Source organism: Bicyclus anynana, chromosome 20 (assembly GCF_947172395.1).
Source record: "Bicyclus anynana chromosome 20, ilBicAnyn1.1, whole genome shotgun sequence".
Taxonomy (NCBI): domain Eukaryota; kingdom Metazoa; phylum Arthropoda; class Insecta; order Lepidoptera; family Nymphalidae; genus Bicyclus; species Bicyclus anynana.
The window spans coordinates 9026764-9047538 of NC_069102.1; the positions used below are offsets into that span (position 1 = coordinate 9026764).

At 37.7% G+C, this 20775-nt stretch overlaps 2 protein-coding genes across 3 annotated transcripts in view; one reads left to right on the forward strand and one right to left on the reverse strand.

The window, feature by feature from the left end:
• LOC112057970 (membralin) overlaps positions 1 to 20775 on the forward strand; it is a 175270-nt gene that overhangs the window by 126167 nt on the left and 28328 nt on the right. The window lies entirely within an intron of this gene.
• Positions 13151 to 15457, reverse strand: LOC128199235 (uncharacterized). Its single transcript, XM_052887890.1, has 2 exons — positions 13683 to 15457; positions 13151 to 13291 (listed from the first exon to the last, which is right to left on the reverse strand). The coding sequence occupies exons 1-2, from the start codon at positions 15279 to 15281 to the stop codon at positions 13247 to 13249; spliced, it is 1644 nt and encodes a 547-aa protein (XP_052743850.1). The 5' UTR covers positions 15282 to 15457; the 3' UTR covers positions 13151 to 13246.

The following is a 20775-nucleotide window of genomic DNA, read 5'->3' on the forward strand; positions in this document are numbered from 1 at the left end:
TTTTCTTCGCTTGACTTATTGTGTTGTGACGAAGTATCGTGTTACTAATGTGCTAATAGGAACACTTCTAATAAACGATATTTCATACCTTTACGCGTATAACGGGATTTTTATGAACAATATGTTTTTGTTTATCTTTGTTATTCATATTATTGTACAGCTGAACAATGATTAGTTCTCATGTTACTAATGGGATAATGGTAACACGTCTTACCTATACAAATGATATTCCATATCGTTGCGCGAATAACAGGATTTTTATAAACAATATGTTATGGTTGGCTATATTGGACAACAATGAAGAGTTCTAATGTTACTAATGTGCTTATGGTGGTAAGGTGATATTACTAACGGAAAATGTCGTCATATCTTTGATGGTCGTTTATTATTTGCTGATGTCGAAGACAATACAATAGTGACATGACAGCAATACGGTGTCACCGTCCACGACAAAAAGAGCCATTTTGCTCAGGTTATACCTAATTTTGAAATGAAACTTGACTTGGGAAGTAAGCTGGTGAATGCATGACGCGAACATTACGGAAAGTGTGATCGGGCGAGGCGAATGGACTTTGATAGGGTTGATATAGGTTAGTGAAGACTGAAATGTTATGTTGCTGTAGAAGTTTAAGCAGAAGTATATCTTCAGTAGTGTGGTCTAAAGCACTCGTGTTTTATTTTATTTTGTATACTAGCGGACGCCCGCGACTTCGTACATGGACACATGGCCTACCATATTCTCATTTTCCACGCAAATCTTACTGAAAATTGCGTTAAAATTCGTTGCGTAGTTTAAAAAATCTAACAGTACCAACTTTGTTTTACACTATGTAAACATAATATTTATATTAATTTGAGAATTGAATTGCAATTGCAATTTAAAAGGAGTACCTTACGAACCATAAGTCGAATTTTTTTAATAAAATTATTTCTTTGAATAAAACAGAACAAATCCGGTACGTCACGTCATCAACCCATATTCGGCTCACTGCTGAGCTCGAGTCTCCTCTCAGAATGAGAGGGGTTAGGCCAATAGTCCACCACGCTGGCCCAATGCGGATTGGCAGACTTCACACACGCAGAGAATTAAGAAAATTCTCTGGTATGCAGGTTTCCTCACGATGTTTTCCTTCACCGATTGAGACACGTGATATTTAATTTCTTAAAATGCACACAACTGAAAAGTTGGAGGTGCATGCCCCGGACCGGATTCGAACCCACACCCTCCGGAATCGGAGGCAGAGGTCATATCCACTGGGCTATCACAGCTCTCAAAATTCTAAATTCAAAATTCGTTTCAGTATTCAAAATTCGTTTGCTTCAAGTAGGCTTAGTTAACAAGCACCATTGTAATATCAAGTTATATTTGTGGAGACTTTTCCACGGGTTCGGAAGGCAGGTATTCACTTCAATTTGGCTCGCAAACATCGTACCCGAAGTCATCATACTTGTATTATATCAGTTACGATCGAATAGCGGCACACCTTAGCCGATGCTAAACTCGAGCAAACACGGGGGAAGAGGGGTGGTACACTAAACGCAAAAGCTCTACTCTAATAAACAAAAAACTACAACAAAGAAACATGGTGATAATCATAATTTTGGCGGCCTCCGTGGCGCACTGTTATTCATCATCATCATCATCATCATCAACAATGACCCATATTCGGCTCACTGTTGAGCAGGAGTCTCCTCTCAGAATGGACGGGTTAGGCCAATAGTCCACCACGCTGACCCAATGCGGGTTGTTTTCTTATTGTTTGTAAACTGAGTATGCTGAAACTATTATTTTTACAACCCGATACAAAACTGGGGTTTTTGATCCCTGGGTAAACAAGTTAACAACTTAATTAAGTTTAATTGTGAATCTATAAAGTACATTTTTACTGTGAAACCAAAATAATAATTAGGTAACAGTTAGTGGCTTCCAACACCAATCGCAGCTATTAATCTCAGTAAATCGAATAAAAGGTGATAGGGCGCGGCGAGTGGGGGACTCCTCTTCGTCCTTGTAGATGGAGAGCCAGCGCCAGGCATTTGGCATTTTATTTTGGCGACCTTTCTGGCGCAGTTGGTAGTGCTGTGCATCTCAACAGAGAGGTCCTGGGTTTGATATTTCCGAAATTGATTAAGGTCTGGTCTGGTTACCACCCTACCGGCAAAGACGTATCGCCAAGCTCTGACTTTCTGGTACGTTGCCGCGTAGAAACTGGCAGTGGAATGGGTAGAATAAACTTGTACCTCTCCAAGTAAGCTCGCTTATATCTTAAGACTGCATCTCCACTTAACATCAGTGGCGTTCATAACGAGATAATCTGGTGGAGAGAAATAGGGATAATTCAACAAATGGCGGAAATACCGCTATTTCTTTCTTTGCGTTGATGCGAAAAAAATGGGACTGGGCCAACTCTAACGCCATTGACTGACTGACTGGTCGTATGTTAGCACCTCAGGTGAGATAGCAGTCAAGGGATGACTTGTCATAGAATAAAAACTATAAAGGCTGAAAGTTTGCCAGGTCGTGCTTCTACCATAGGAAAGCACGGTAGCCAATTATAGAGTTTGGACAGTACTTACTTTTCGGGTGTAGCAGGCTTGGGATCCAGACCATCAAGCGTCAAGCAATATAGTATAATTTTTGTTATATTATCCTCGGCTTAATATGAGAAATTATATCCCCAGTCACCTTCGTCACACCACTATTTAAGATGAAACTCTAAGAGTCCCTATAGCGAAGGGATGGCATGAAGTGCGATGCTAGTGCGAAGCGATTGAGGGATATAATTTCTCAGATTATGCTGAGGAAAATATAAAAAAATACACTTTATAATCAGACGCTTGAGGGTCTGGATTCTTAATACCTGCTACCTCCAAAAGTAACAACTCTACAAACTCTATAATTGGTTAAGTACTACACTTAAATATGGGAGCATGAGCTGACAAACTTTTAGCTTTTCTAAAATGACGAATGTCTGATTGTCGCTGGCTCTTAGTCTATTTCGTCCTCAGCAAAGTGGGCCCTCCGCGATACTATTATTAGTGAGTTAACTCAATTTGCGGCATATTGTTTGAGAGAGCGTAATGACAGGCCGCTCCGAGCGTCGCCGTGGCTACCCGTGATCTGAACTTGAATTACTGTAATTACTACCCAATCTTACTTATACATGATCCCTTTTTTTAAATCTTATACATCATCATTAACAACCCATATTCGCCTCACTGCCGAGCTCGAGTCTCCTCTCAGGATGAGAGGGGTTAGTCCAATAGTTCGCCACAGCTAGGTGGCCACCAGGCTTGACATTCAGCTATTCTTTTGTTGTTTCTGATTGCCTATTTGACAGCCAGGCATGCGTAGGAGAATGATATGAAGCTTAAAGAGTTAAAACCACCACTCTACTCCAATGCGGATTGCCGGGTCATTTCATCATCATTATCAACCCATATTCGGCTCACTGCTGAGCACGAGTCTCTCTCAGAAAGAGAGGGGTTAGGCCAATAGCCAATCCATCACGCTGGCCCAATACGGATTGGCAGACTTCACACTCGCAGAGAATTAAGAAAATTCTTTGATGTGCAGGTTTCCTCACTATGTTTTCCTTCACCGTTTGAGACACGTGATATTTAATTTCTTAAAATGCACACAACTGAAAAGTTGGAGTTGCATGCCCCGGACCGGATTCGAACCTACGCCCTCCAGAATCGGAGTGAGTGACTTAAACTTATTAGATTTATTCATTCAAATGAGTGATACTTGTATATGTAGGTTCTAGCAGCGCAGTTTTGTTCGCGTAGTTTGCGTTCCCGTGGGAATACGGGGATAAAATATAGCCCATGTTATTCGCTGATCACGTAGCTTTCCATTGGTGAAATAATTTTTAAATCGATTTAATGGTTTAGGCGTGAAAGCTTAACAAATAAACAGATTTATCTCTTTTTTCGTATTCGTAGATGTATAATAATCACTCAAAGTAAGTTTAGGGGTGAGTACTACGTAGGATCGATTTTAAGGCTTCAAAACTAAACCTAAAAAGCAGCAAACAAAAAAAAAAAAATTAAGGCTTTGGGTTGTCTAAATATTCTCTTGGCTATATCACTTTCGGTATAATAACTTAATTTGTATAATAATTAAAGTTAATTTTATAGGTAGGTACTCCTAATTCAAGAATAATACTCTTAGTTGAAACCCGAAGACTCGATCGAATAAAATTAATTACGGGGCAAATTAACATTCATTAAATGTAACAAACTCTGTAAAGATCTGGAGGCATTTCTAATTCTGGAGCCCGCTCAATTAGTCGTGGAATTCGGTTTTTTTAATAGTCTTTTTTGTTTTACGTTCATTTTTTACTAAAATGAACCCGGACGATCCCACTTCTGACACCAATTGTAGGATTGGAGAACGGAACGTAGCATGGAGAGAGCGAGCAAGTGTGTGTGTGTGAGAGGGATGCAAGAGAGGTTTGGAAGATGGCGGATTACAAGCGAACGACGACAGAGTGCTGTGCATAATTAAAATTAAAATAAAGTGTTCAAGACGAAGATATATCCCGTATTTCTTTTAACCAATATCCCACAGTTTTGGGGGCTCGTCCGGGATATAAAAGAAATACGGATCACGACGATTTACGACGATGTCACTGAAAGACGTGATTGTGGAAAAGTGTGTTACGGACGACGACCACGCGGACTTCACAATGGCGGCGTTATTTCTGGATGGAATTCCTAAGTTCAGCGGAGATGACAAGACGTTATCATCATCGAAGTGGGCGCAGGACATCGAGGATAATGCTGAAATATTCAGATGGACAGCACAGCAAAAATTAATATTCGCACGGAGGTCACTTATAGGCACGGCGGCCCTGTGGCTCAGGAGTGAAAAAGCATTCAAGACGTACGATGACCTTAAGGCGGCAGTGCAGAGAGAATTTCCAGATACCGTTAATATCAAGGAAATGCACGAACTTATGACGTCCCGCAAGAAACGACGAAATGAATCATATTATCAGTATATGTTATACATGAAGGAGTTAGCACGCAGAGCAAAGTTTCCCGATTATGTAGGCGTGCAATACATAATAGATGGCATTCAAGATCATGAATCAAACAAATCTATACTATACGGTGCTACGTCTTACCCGGCGCTGAAAGAAAAAATAGTTTTGTATGAAAAAATGAAATCGAAGTCGAGTGCGAGTCATACTAAAAGTATACCTATAACTAAGCCGGATAGTGTAACTACAAGTGAAAATAAAATAATAAGTGAGCGGTCAGATCAACATAAAGGTCAGAATAGAAGGTGTTTTAATTGTGGTGATCGTTCCCACATAGCACGGGTGTGTCCAAACGGGATAAAGTGTTTTGGTTGTAATAATTATGGACACAGGAACGGACCTGAATGTAAATTAAATATGGCGTCTGCAAGACCAAGTTCATCGAAAATAGAAAACAAAACAGGCGACGCAAGCGCCAGCGGCAGCGTGTCAGTCGGCGGATCGGCGAAACAGTATAATATGCACTATGGCATTGTGACAGATAGCCAACCTAACGAAAATCGAACTGTCAGTGTCATGTCACGAACGGCGTCTGCGGCGGACTTTGACGTAATGCAAATTCAAAACAAAATTATGCCCGGAAAGCCTATGAAAAAAGTTACAGTGAAAGAATTTACAATGAAAGCATTGGTGGATACGGGCAGCGACGTAAATTTAATATCTCACGAGTGTTTTAACGCGATCGGCGCGAGAATTTCCGAAGATTATTTATGTTTAACGGGACTCGGACATACGCAAGTGAAATCTTTAGGCAAAGTGTTGTTTAACTTAACTATTGACGGTGTAGAATTTAAAGACGTGTTATTTCATATTGTTACTAAAGATGTTATGCCATTTCATATGATATTAGGACAGGAATTCTTAAAAAATATAACCATGATAGTAAATGGGGATAAAGTTGTGTTTTTGAATGAATGTGAGGGTTGGATGTCGAAGTTGTCTTGTTTTTCAGATTCTATTGTAGAAGTTGATCATATCTTGGACCCAAATGTGAAACAACGGGTGTTACAATGCATTCAAAGTTATAACCCGATTCAAGTGAAAGAGGCACCTATCCAGTTGAAGATTATTCTCAAAGACGACATTCCTGTTAAACAGCGGCCTCGAAGATTATCTTTGGTTAAACAGAAATTAGTGGATGATCCGGTTAGCGAGTGGCTAAGTACAGGAATAATTCGGGTGAGTTTTTCAGAATATTGTAGTCCCTTGGTACTAGTCAGAAAAAAGGATGGTACAGTTAGGATTTGTGTAGATTATCGCTTGATAAATAAGAAAATGATTAAAGATGAGTTTCCATTACCAGTTATTGATGACATGATTGATAAATTACATGGCGCTAAGGTTTTTAGTGTCTTGGATCTTAAGAATGGATTTTTTCATTTACGAGTGTCGGAAGAGTCAGTTCAGTACACATCATTTGTCACAAATAATGGCCAGTACGAGTTCCTTAGAGCTCCCTTCGGCTTGTCTATATGTCCCAAATACTTTATGAGGTTTGTTAGTATTATATTTAGAGATTTAATAGCACAAGAGATTATGATGATTTTCATAGATGATATTCTAATTATAGCAAAAGACGAACAACAAGCTGTCGAAAGACTCCAGTTGGTGTTAAAAGTAGCTTCAGAGTATGGTTTGCAGATTAATTGGAAAAAGGCTAACCTTATTAAACGTGAAATTGAATATTTAGGTCACAACATAAAGGACGGAGAGATAAAACCAAGCTCAGAGAAGACTAATGCTGTATTAAAGTACCCAGAACCTAAGGACATCAAACAGCTTCAAAGTTATCTTGGTTTGACCTCATATTTCAGGAAATATATTGAAAATTATGCTTTAATTGCTAAACCACTTACAGATTTATTGAAAAAAGAAAATGAGTTTATTTTTAACGATGAGCAAAGACGAGTATTTCAGATACTAAAGGAAAAGTTGGCTACTAGTCCGGTGTTAAAGATTTTTGATCCAAAATTGAAGACGGAGCTACACACAGATGCTTCTAGTGTAGCATACTCAGCTATTTTGATGCAGTATTGGCCTGATTCAGGACTTCACCCAGTTCATTATATGAGCTGCAAGACAAACAGTGCTCAGAGTAAATATTCAAGTTATGAACTCGAAGCCTTGGCAATTGTTGAAGGTGTAAAGAAATTTAGACATTATCTGTACGGGATACACTTTAAAATAATTACGGACTGCAAAGCATTCGAAATGACCTTAAAGAAGAAGGACTTAACTGCAAAAGTGGCAAGATGGGTTTTATTCCTCACGGAATATGATTTTGAAGTCGAACATCGCTCAGGATCAAGAATGAGGCATGCTGATGCATTAAGTCGATATCCTCATGTAGGGTTAATAACCTTGAGTGATAAGTTGAGACAAGCTCAGAATCAAGACGAAGGGCTTATGGCTATAAAAAAGATATTGAAAGATAGACCATATTATGACGATTATTGGATAGAAAATGATTTGCTTTACAGAGGAGAAAATAAATTACTTGTGATACCAAATACAATGGAAAAAGAAGTTTTAAGAAGAGTTCATAACAATGGACATTTTTCTAAGAAGAAAATGAAAGAATTAATTTTAAAAGAATATTACATAACAGGATTGGATAAGAAGATAGAAGATTTTATTATTACTTGTATTCCATGCTTGTTAGCCACAAAGAAGGAAGGAAAACAGGAGGGTTTCCTGCATCCAATAGAAAAGGAAAGCATACCATTGGATACGATTCATTTAGACCACGTAGGACCGTTAACCGTCACCAGTAAGCAGTATAATTATATATTGGCCATAGTAGATGCCTTCACCAAGTTTGTATGGTTATTCCCAACTAAGTCTACATCAAGCAGAGAGACTCTAAATAAATTGGAAATCTACCAGCAGGTTTTTGGAAATCCACGAAGAATTATAACTGACAAAGGTACAGCGTTCACCAGCCACGAGTTCACTGATTATTGTAAGGCAGAGAATATACAACACCTAACAATTACAACAGGAGTTCCTAGAGGCAATGGACAGGTGGAAAGAATTAATAAAATTATTATTCCATTATTAACGAAGTTGTGTATAGAAAATCCTAACCAGTGGTATAGACATGTAAGTCGAGTACAAAGAGCTATCAACAGTACGTTCCAGAGGAGTATAAATACAACTCCATTTGAACTTTTAATTGGCACAAGAATGAGAACAAAAGAAGACTTAAAATTACAAGAATTATTACAGGAAGAAGGAATAAAAATATATGGTGAAAATAGGGAAGAACTTAGAAAACAAGCTAAGGAACAAATACTTAAAATCCAGGATGAAAATACAAGGAATTTTAATAAGAAGAGAAAAGAAAGTTTTAAATATAATATTGGAGATATTGTTGCTACGAGGAGGACTCAGTTTGGCTCTGGTTTGAAATTAAAACCGAAATACTTAGGACCATATAAAGTGATAAAAGTCAAGAGAAATGATCGGTATGACTTAGAAAAGATAGATAGTTCATCAGAAGGCCCTATTAAGACTTCTAGTGCAGCTGATTATATGAAAAGATGGCCTCAAGGTGAAGATATTCTAGAATAGGTAAATATTAGTTGATTTTCATGAAAGGTGATGAATGAAATACAGATTTTCATATTTTAATATTTCTTTATTAGTTGTTATGGTTTGTAGGTACTTATCTACATTAAGAGGTACAATGTAAATTTTAGTATACAGTTTAAAAGTCTTGGTTAACTTACTGTATTTGAAATGGCAAGTAGATTTTCTCTTATATGATTTCTTTTAAGTACAATTTACCAGTTAAAGTTGTTCAGTATTTGTTAAGGTTGTAACACTTGGTACATGAGATTTCACATTGTGTAACCTATGTTTACTGTGTAATATGATGTTAAAGTAACCTAATGTCTTAAAGAATAATGGTGTAAAGGCTCTTTACCTGAAACTTTTCTATATCTTTTGATTGTACTATATTAGTTGTTTAGATGTTAATATTAAATATTGTATGGAGTGTTATGGTGAATGAAAGATGATGATTTTGTATTGAATGATGAAACATAATGAAAGAGACATGTCTGAGGACAGACATGATCAGGATGGCCGATTGTAGGATTGGAGAACGGAACGTAGCATGGAGAGAGCGAGCAAGTGTGTGTGTGTGAGAGGGATGCAAGAGAGGTTTGGAAGATGGCGGATTACAAGCGAACGACGACAGAGTGCTGTGCATAATTAAAATTAAAATAAAGTGTTCAAGACGAAGATATATCCCGTATTTCTTTTAACCAATATCCCACAGTTTTGGGGGCTCGTCCGGGATAATCATTCCACTACATAACTAATCTTCATACATAAATAATCTTCGGAAATTCTCGCGCCGATCGCGTTAAAACACTCGTGAGATATTAAATTTACGTCGCTGCCCGTATCCACCAATGCTTTCATTGTAAATTCTTTCACTGTAACTTCTTTCATAGGCTTTCCGGGCATAATTTTGTTTTGAATTTGCATTACGTCAAAGTCCGCCGCAGACGCCGATCGTGACATGACACTGACAGTTCGATTTTCGTTAGGTTGGCTATCTGTCACAATGCCATAGTGCATATTATACTGTTTCGCCGATCCGCCGACTGACGCGCTGCCGCTGGCGCTTGCGTCGCCTGTTTTGTTTTCTATTTTCGATGAACTTGGTCTTGCAGACGCCATATTTAATTTACATTCAGGTCCGTTCCTGTGTCCATAATTATTACAACCAAAACACTTTATCCCGTTTGGACACACCCGTGCTATGTGGGAACGATCACCACAATTAAAACACCTTCTATTCTGACCTTTATGTTGATCTGACCGCTCACTTATTATTTTATTTTCACTTGTAGTTACACTATCCGGCTTAGTTATAGGTATACTTTTAGTATGACTCGCACTCGACTTCGATTTCATTTTTTCATACAAAACTATTTTTTCTTTCAGCGCCGGGTAAGACGTAGCACCGTATAGTATACATTTGTTTGATTCATGATCTTGAATGCCATCTATTATGTATTGCACGCCTACATAATCGGGAAACTTTGCTCTGCGTGCTAACTCCTTCATGTGTAACATATACTGATAATATGTTTCATTTCGTCGTTTCTTGCGGGACGTCAGAAGTTCGTGCATTTCCTTGATATTTACGGTATCTGGAAATTCTCTCTGCACTGCCGCCTTAAGGTCATCGTACGTCTTGAATGCTTTTTCACTCCTGAGCCACAGGGCCGCCGTGCCTATAAGTGACCTTCGTGCGAATATTAATTTTTGCTGTGCTGTCCATCTGAATATTTCAGCATTATCCTCGATGTCCTGCGCCCACTTCGATGATGATAACGTCTTGTCATCTCCGCTGAACTTAGGAATTCCATCCAGAAATAACGCCGCCATTGTGAAGTCCGCGTGGTCGTCGTCCGTAACACACTTTTCCACAATCACGTCTTTCAGTGACATCGTCGTAAATCGTCGTGATCCGTATTTCTTTTATATCCCGGACGAGCCTCCAAAGCTGTGGGATATTGGTTAAAAGAAATACGGGATATATCTTCGTCTTAAGCACTTTATTTTAATTTTAATTATGCACAGCACTCTGTCGTCGTTCGCTTGTAATCCGCCATCTTCCAAACCTTCTCTTGCATCCCTCTCACACACACACTCTTGCTCGCTCTCTCCATGCTACGTTCCGTTCTCCAATCCTACAATCGGCCATCCTGATCATGTCTGTCCTCAGACATGTCTCTTTCATTATGTTTCATCATTCAATACAAAATCATCATCTTTCATTCACCATAACACTCCATACAATATTTAATATTAACATCTAAACAACTAATATAGTACAATCAAAAGATATAGAAAAGTTTCAGGTAAACAGCCTTTACACAATTATTCTTTAAGACATTAGGTTACTTTAACATCATATTACACAGTAAACATAGGTTACACAATGTGAAATCTCATGTACCAAGTGTTACAACCTTAACAAATACTGAACAACTTTAACTGGTAAATTGTACTTAAAAGAAACCATATAAGAGAAAATCTACTTGCCATTTCAAATACAGTAAGTTAACCAAGACTTTTAAACTGTATACTAAAATTTACATTGTACCTCTTAATGTAGATAAGTACCTACAAACCATAACAACTAATAAAGAAATATTAAAATATGAAAATCTGTATTTCATTCATCACCTTTCATGAAAATCAACTAATATTTACCTATCCTAGAATATTTTCACCTTGAGGCCATCTTTTCATATAATCAGCTGCACTAGAAGTCTTAATAGGGCCTTCTGATGAACTATCTATCTTTTCTAAGTCATATCGATCATTTCTCTTGACTTTTACCACTTTATATGGTCCTAAGTATTTCGGTTTTAATTTCAAACCAGAGCCAAACTGAGTCCTCCTCGTAGCAACAATATCTCCAATATTATATTTACAACTTTCTTTTCTCTTCTTATTAAAATTCCTTGTATTTTCATCCTGGATTTTAAGTATTTGTTCCTTAGCTTGTTTTCTAAGTTCTTCCCTATTTTCACCATATATTTTTATTCCTTCTTCCTGTAATAATTCTTGTAATTTTAAGTCTTCTTTCGTTCTCATTCTTGTGCCAATTAAAAGTTCAAATGGAGTTGTATTTATACTCCTCAGGAACGTACTGTTGATAGCTCTTTGTACTCGACTTACATGTCTATACCACTGGTTAGGTTTTTCTATACACAACTTCGTTAATAATGGAATAATAATTTTATTAATTCTTTCCACCTGTCCATTGCCTCTAGGAACTCCTGTTGTAATTGTTACGTGTTGTATATTCTCTGCCTTACAATAATCAGTGAACTCGTGGCTGGTGAATGCTGTACCTTTGTCAGTTATAATTCTTCGTGGATTTCCAAAAACCTGCTGGTAGATTTCCAATTTATTTAGAGTCTCTCTGCTTGACGTAGACTTAGTTGGGAATAACCATACAAACTTGGTGAAGGCATCTACTATGGCCAATATATAATTATACTGCTTACTGGTGACGGTTAACGGTCCTACATGGTCTAAATGAATCGTATCCAATGGTATGCTTTCCTTTTCTATTGGATGCAGGAAACCCTCCTGTTTTCCTTCCTTCTTTGTGGCTAACAAGCATGGAATACAAGTAACAATAAAATCCTCTATCTTCTTATCCAATCCTGTTATGTAATATTCTTTTACAATTAATTCTTTCATTTTCTTCTTAGAAAAATGTCCATTGCTATGAACTCTTCTTAAAACTTCTTTTTCCATTGTATTTGGTATCACAAGTAATTTATTTTCTCCTCTGTAAAGCAAATCATTTTCTATCCAATAATCGTCATAATATGGTCTATCTTTCAATATCTTTTTTATAGCCATAAGCCCTTCGTCTTGATTCTGAGCTTGTCTCAACTTATCACTCAAGGTTATTAACCCTACATGAGGATATCGACTTAATGCATCAGCATGCCTCATTCTTGATCCTGAGCGATGTTCGACTTCAAAATCATATTCCGTGAGGAATAAAACCCATCTTGCCACTTTTGCAGTTAAGTCCTTCTTCTTTAAGGTCATTTCGAATGCTTTGCAGTCCGTAATTATTTTAAAGTGTATCCCGTACAGATAATGTCTAAATTTCTTTACACCTTCAACAATTGCCAAGGCTTCGAGTTCATAACTTGAATATTTACTCTGAGCACTGTTTGTCTTGCAGCTCATATAATGAACTGGGTGAAGTCCTGAATCAGGCCAATACTGCATCAAAATAGCTGAGTATGCTACACTAGAAGCATCTGTGTGTAGCTCCGTCTTCAATTTTGGATCAAAAATCTTTAACACCGGACTAGTAGCCAACTTTTCCTTTAGTATCTGAAATACTCGTCTTTGCTCATCGTTAAAAATAAACTCATTTTCTTTTTTCAATAAATCTGTAAGTGGTTTAGCAATTAAAGCATAATTTTCAATATATTTCCTGAAATATGAGGTCAAACCAAGATAACTTTGAAGCTGTTTGATGTCCTTAGGTTCTGGGTACTTTAATACAGCATTAGTCTTCTCTGAGCTTGGTTTTATCTCTCCGTCCTTTATGTTGTGACCTAAATATTCAATTTCACGTTTAATAAGGTTAGCCTTTTTCCAATTAATCTGCAAACCATACTCTGAAGCTACTTTTAACACCAACTGGAGTCTTTCGACAGCTTGTTGTTCGTCTTTTGCTATAATTAGAATATCATCTATGAAAATCATCATAATCTCTTGTGCTATTAAATCTCTAAATATAATACTAACAAACCTCATAAAGTATTTGGGACATATAGACAAGCCGAAGGGAGCTCTAAGGAACTCGTACTGGCCATTATTTGTGACAAATGATGTGTACTGAACTGACTCTTCCGACACTCGTAAATGAAAAAATCCATTCTTAAGATCCAATACACTAAAAACCTTAGCGCCATGCAATTTATAAATCATGTCATCAATAACTGGTAATGGAAACTCATCTTTAATCATTTTCCTATTTATCAAGCGATAATCTACACAAATCCTAACTGTACCATCTTTTTTTCTGACTAGTACCAAGGGACTACAATATTCTGAAAAACTCACCCGAATTATTCCTGTACTTAGCCACTCGCTAACCTGATCATCCACTAGTTTTTGTTCAACCAAAGATAATCTTCGAGGCCGCTGTTTAACAGGAATGTCGTCTTTGAGAATAATCTTCAACTGGATGGGTGCCTCTTTCACTTGAATCGGGTTATAACTTTGAATGCATTGTAACACCCGTTGTTTCACATTTGGGTCCAAGATATGATCAACTTCTACAATAGAATCTAAAAAACAAGACAACTTCGACATCCAACCCTCACATTCATTCAAAAACACAACTTTATCCCCATTTACTATCATGGTTATATTTTTTAAGAATTCCTGTCCTAATATCATATGAAATGGCATAACATCTTTAGTAACAATATGAAATAACACGTCTTTAAATTCTACATCGTCAATAGTTAAGTTAAACAACACTTTGCCCAAAGATTTCACTTGCGTATGTCCGAGTCCCGTTAAACATAAATAATCTTCGGAAATTCTCGCGCCGATCGCGTTAAAACACTCGTGAGATATTAAATTTACGTCGCTGCCCGTATCCACCAATGCTTTCATTGTAAATTCTTTCACTGTAACTTCTTTCATAGGCTTTCCGGGCATAATTTTGTTTTGAATTTGCATTACGTCAAAGTCCGCCGCAGACGCCGATCGTGACATGACACTGACAGTTCGATTTTCGTTAGGTTGGCTATCTGTCACAATGCCATAGTGCATATTATACTGTTTCGCCGATCCGCCGACTGACGCGCTGCCGCTGGCGCTTGCGTCGCCTGTTTTGTTTTCTATTTTCGATGAACTTGGTCTTGCAGACGCCATATTTAATTTACATTCAGGTCCGTTCCTGTGTCCATAATTATTACAACCAAAACACTTTATCCCGTTTGGACACACCCGTGCTATGTGGGAACGATCACCACAATTAAAACACCTTCTATTCTGACCTTTATGTTGATCTGACCGCTCACTTATTATTTTATTTTCACTTGTAGTTACACTATCCGGCTTAGTTATAGGTATACTTTTAGTATGACTCGCACTCGACTTCGATTTCATTTTTTCATACAAAACTATTTTTTCTTTCAGCGCCGGGTAAGACGTAGCACCGTATAGTATACATTTGTTTGATTCATGATCTTGAATGCCATCTATTATGTATTGCACGCCTACATAATCGGGAAACTTTGCTCTGCGTGCTAACTCCTTCATGTGTAACATATACTGATAATATGTTTCATTTCGTCGTTTCTTGCGGGACGTCAGAAGTTCGTGCATTTCCTTGATATTTACGGTATCTGGAAATTCTCTCTGCACTGCCGCCTTAAGGTCATCGTACGTCTTGAATGCTTTTTCACTCCTGAGCCACAGGGCCGCCGTGCCTATAAGTGACCTTCGTGCAAATATTAATTTTTGCTGTGCTGTCCATCTGAATATTTCAGCATTATCCTCGATGTCCTGCGCCCACTTCGATGATGATAACGTCTTGTCATCTCCGCTGAACTTAGGAATTCCATCCAGAAATAACGCCGCCATTGTGAAGTCCGCGTGGTCGTCGTCCGTAACACACTTTTCCACAATCACGTCTTTCAGTGACATCGTCGTAAATCGTCGTGATCCGTATTTCTTTTATATCCCGGACGAGCCCCCAAAGCTGTGGGATATTGGTTAAAAGAAATACGGGATATATCTTCGTCTTAAGCACTTTATTTTAATTTTAATTATGCACAGCACTCTGTCGTCGTTCGCTTGTAATCCGCCATCTTCCAAACCTTCTCTTGCATCCCTCTCACACACACACTCTTGCTCGCTCTCTCCATGCTACGTTCCGTTCTCCAATCCTACATAAAGCGTGCTCCAAACATCTCGTAGGTTAAATCTATATCTTAAGACTGGGTAAAAAATAAAAATTTGTTACTTTATTTAAAGAACTGTGCCTTTTCTTAGCTGTCTTTTCTATTTTAAGCTTAGATCCATCTTGCTGCTCTAAAGCGGGTTGGTAGGTGATGTTATTTAACTTTGTAACGATCCCTCGTGCTTTCCGAAACACAGGGTGTTGTAACTTCCTAACTCCGGGCTGAAACTCATAATTCTTTGTATGTAACAAAATCTCAATATTTCATTACTCGACTTAGAACTTGAACTCAGAATTATATGATCTGAAGGAACATAGGCCACTACACCAACGAAGTACTATTTTATGTTTATCTGATGTTAGGTCACACAAAGAAATTCTAGCCATATCTTTTTTGGTCTAAAGACTCTCAAATTTAATTCCGATCTCGTTTTGAGGCTTTACTTAGATATTAAGTAGGTACTACTTAAGGATTATCGATTAAAGATCTCATGTGTCAACTAGCGACATGTGTAGGTACAATACAGGGTGCTCGGGTAGTATTTCCCATAACTTCAAGGTTTTGACAAGTCCACTTATAGGAGCCGAACTGCATATGTAATATTATTTTCAATTAAAAAAGAGACACTTTTTATGTTTTCATACAAAGTAATTCCGACTATCCAATGTAAAAAATGCCTTTATCTATCCTTGCATTTTAAAATACGTAAAAGTTGGCTACTTATTATAAGGATGCGTATAAGGGGATCTATTTACAAAAGAAATATTATTTAGCCCGAAAATATTAATTTTAGAACACATGTTTCTGAAAACATTACACAAACATTTTAATTAATTTTCGGTAAAGTATTATTTACCAAAATAACCACAGAATTAAAGGAATTACTCTCTAACAGCGTGTATATTACGTCGTTGGTGTTAACCTAATGCTAACTACGAGTATCTGTATGTCATCCAATCCGATGGCGTGCTTGAGTGACGAACTTATCCATTGTAATATTACTATCCGTTCAACTTAGATTTATTATGATTTGCATTGTATGCCTCACAAAATGTACAGCGTTAGCTGATAAAGTCTGTGTATCTGTGAGGTCACTCAGTAATAACATCCTTTTCCTTTGTGTCGTCGCAAGTAGCTATTTTTCCCGACGTCGCGCGTCCCGCTGTGCTGTCCCGGCCACTCGCTCTGACACTGTATAATATTCCCCGAGCGGTCTATACATACTTGGAACTACTAGTATAATGTACGAGAACCTTCTACACTAAACGTCCATACTGAAATGTAAATGGCTGGTTGCTGACGACTCGATTTAGTAGAGCGTTTCTTCCACGTACATATAATTTCGACACTAACAGTGGAATTGATAGACATTGTAGGGGCATCCCCAGGGGATCATTCAGCCGCTGAGTGTCGAATTTAACCTCTATTTGTTGGAGTATTTGACACTCAGCGGGTGAATGATCCCCTGGGGGTGCCCCTACAACGTCTATGAATTTCATCTGTAAATCTTCGTTTCGCTTTTTGCTAATTGTTTTAGATGTAACCTGGTAACTGAAATCTAGAAAGATATATCTAGATGTTTTGTGCACGTAGAGAGGATGAATGAAAGTAGACTAAAAACATATATAACGTAATTTGACGACTTCCGTGGCGCAGTGGTATGCGCGGTGGATTTACAAGACGGAAGTCCTGGGTTCGGTCCTTGGCAGCGCCAATTGAGGTTTCTTAATTGGTCCAGGACTGGGCTGGTGGGAGTATACGACTGTGGGTAGTTACCATTCCATCGGCAAAGACGTACCACCAAGCTATGTAGCGTTCCGGTACAATGTCGTGTAGAAACTGAAAGGGGTGTGGATTTTCACCTTACTCCTAACAAATTAGTCCGCTTCCATCTTAGATTGCATCATCACTTACCATCAGGTGAGATTGTAGTCAAGGGTTAACTTGTAAAGAGAATAAAATTGAGACATAATTCATCAAAATTTAATTATTCAACCAGGTTTTCTAACGGAATATCATTAAGCGTAACTTAGTAGGAAACTTCTAATTACGCTAAGATGCAAGCGAGGCGCGTGACGAGCTCACTGTAGAAAAGGAGCAGCAAGGCGTGACATGTCGAGCACTTGCAAGATATATACCGCAACAGGCGTGATTCACCACACCACCTGCGACTAGCTGCCAAGCGAGCGAATATAACACCTGTAACACTAAACATTAGATTCATTTTGCTATAGCTCTTCAAGCAGGGGATAGTTTTCTTAAAATGCTCTCGGTAAAGATCACTTTCGTGCACTAGACTTCCTTTCAAAACGAGACGCCACAATATTTCAGCACTTCCGAGAAATAACAATGCTCGAGAGCACACTACGGGCCGGGGTAAACTTGAAGAACAGTGGCAGTGCTTCTCCGTCTCAGTTGAAACTAAACTACAATATATATTTTACCTGTATGAATTTACTTATTGCCATTATTTTATTATGAGTATTTCATAATTAATGATTGAAATCATTAATAATACTTTGATTAAAGAGAACAATCTGAAATGAACTCCCCTCTAATATGTTTAGTTTTTTTTTATATAGAATAGGCTCGTGCTTGACCACGATCTCACCTGATGGTAAGAATAGATGTGGCCTAAGGTGGATCGCGCTTGTCTAGAAGATCTATATTCACTCTCTTCTTAAAGACTCTAAATCCATATTAATTGATTATGAAACACGGCTAAAACTCACGTGATTTTACGTCGGAGTATGCCCGACTAGTTCTTCTAGACTCTAAATCCACATGCAAAATGTAGGTAAAGAAACTCATGGCCTAAGTCTATAAGATCCTGCTGCAGATTTACTGCGCTACAAAATGCACCTGGCTGCGATGAGATGCGTCCAAGTGTGCAACGGCAATTGTGTTTTTCAGGGTCTCTACACTTGTTGCCGTAAAGTGAACGATGTTTTGTGTGTTTTGTAAAAAGTGAATAAAATATTTTCCAAAAATTTTTTTCAAAAATCATCAAATTAAAAATCAATCGGCCATATTTCGATAGGCAACCTGGTAGATAATCTCTAATCTAAAATAAAATTCTCCTAATCATAATTATGCGTAAAAATTTGGTTTGTAGCCAATCCTCAATGTGCACAGTAAATTCGCAGCGGGTTCTCGTACCATCAATGATATTCAAATTCAACAGTCGCTAATTTGTTGTAGTTGTTGGCTAACTAGTGCATAGTGATAGGCAAGAAAGCACGAATAAAGTAAAAAACCGGACGAGTGCCACCGAGAGTTCCGTACGTAGGATCATTGTTCCTATACGAATAGTTCAGGTATCGATTTGCACAGTTTTTGCTGAGTTTTTCCGTATTTCAGACCCTTTGTTTATTTAAGATTAAATTTTTAATGACAATTGTATAGTTTTTATATTTTTTCTTGTACCTACATGTGGTCTTGTTTTGTGGTTTATAACGATGTTGTTGACAAATTTCATAGTTCTAGGACAACGGCTTACCCTACTTACTTAGAAGTACCCTATGAGTTTTGATTCCCTTGAAAGTCGGATTATACGATTTTGCTGAACAAACGGCACGTTTCTTTACGTAAACTTAAAATATTGATTTCTTCACAACTTCACGCGGGTCCGTTAGCCTGAGTATACGGTTTAAATTTCAACGTGATACCGCCACTCATTCTCGAAATATAGGGTCTTGACAGGCAGACAAACGAACAAGAAAGTGATTTAGAGTTCCGTTGTTCTTTTTGGGATACGGAACCCTAAAAATAAAGAGATAATTGGTTTCTACTCTCTTATTCTTGGACATCATACCAAGGGCGACAAATATTGATAAGTATTTTTAAGTATTAGTTTTAATTTGTTTTAATTTTATAGAGTTAGTTAATTAATTTTAATGTATACTTATTTGAATAGTTCAATTAGTTAATGGAATAAAATAAATCTTAAGAAAGTATCGATGTTCAGAAATCCACGTTTACATATTATTTCGTAACATTCCCGATGTTGCGCGTGGGCCGGGGGCGACTGATACACCCCACTTCCCCGCACGCAAGATTTCACACCCGCGCAGTCTTTCCCCCTGTCGCCCACATATCATGGGAGTGTTTTGCCAGTCTATACGAGAAACGTACCTCTCAAAGCATTGTTATATTTTTTAAAAGCAACGTAAGCCGCTCGTTTGCCCCGCACGCTCTTCAACAATTTTTGTATTCGCATTTAATTGTTGTTTTTAAGCCGTTTGGAGATGGTGCCTGTTAGCGTATAATTGCTCTGGATATAATACCTCTACCCATCAAACGGAATTTTCTTTTTCTGGTAAAATATTGTTCATTTTGCTGTTACAAATTCAGCGAGTAAATGTTTTCATTTCAGAGACTTAACAGCTACTTAGAATTGCCTCTTGTCTGGGATTTCACTTTAGCAGTGCCTCTTCAACATCCATGAAGCAGATTTGTTATAACAAAATATCTGATACATAATTTATCGTTATTTGTTAAATGAATTTGTTAAACAAAGTAAATAATGTTAATTATAATTATTTAAACTTAGGTTCTGGCGAATGGAAATAAGGTTTATCATAATATCCCGTAGATAAAAATACTTTTTAAATTTACTAGCGGACGCCAGCGGCTTCGCCCGCATGACTCGATATATACTTCAACCCCTGTAAGGGCCAGGCTCAATAAAACACGGTTTTACTTTGTAAAAATGGCTTAAATCGGGAACGTATATATGGTGGCTGTTGGCGAAAAAGTCGGTTTGTAGGTTCAAAAGGCTGTCAATGTATGCGTATGCGTATGCTGTTTTCGGCTCTTTATTGTTATGCACACATTACATAACTGTTGGAATTTGCGTCGCTAATTTTTATTAATATTTTCGCATGTTTTATATCATTTTACACAAATAAATCATGAACGACTTATATTTAAAAAAAATCAACCCCTTTTTAACCTTTCAAGGGTAAAAGAATATGGCAACTGCAGGCGAAACAAGCACTAATTAAATATGAGTTCAGGTTTTAGTTACATGAATTTTGTTGGTTGACTTTTCTCCTTTTCCCTTTACCTCCAATCGCTATAATAATCCTTTCGGAGGTGGGAGTTAAAAAAATCCTTTTTTTTACCCTTGATAAAATGAGGTATCTGTCATTCTATAATGTTTTTCCTGATTTTAACCCGGCCGCCACATTATACAACTCGCAAGGCCGCGATGTTGCCCTGCCTGGCCTGGTTCA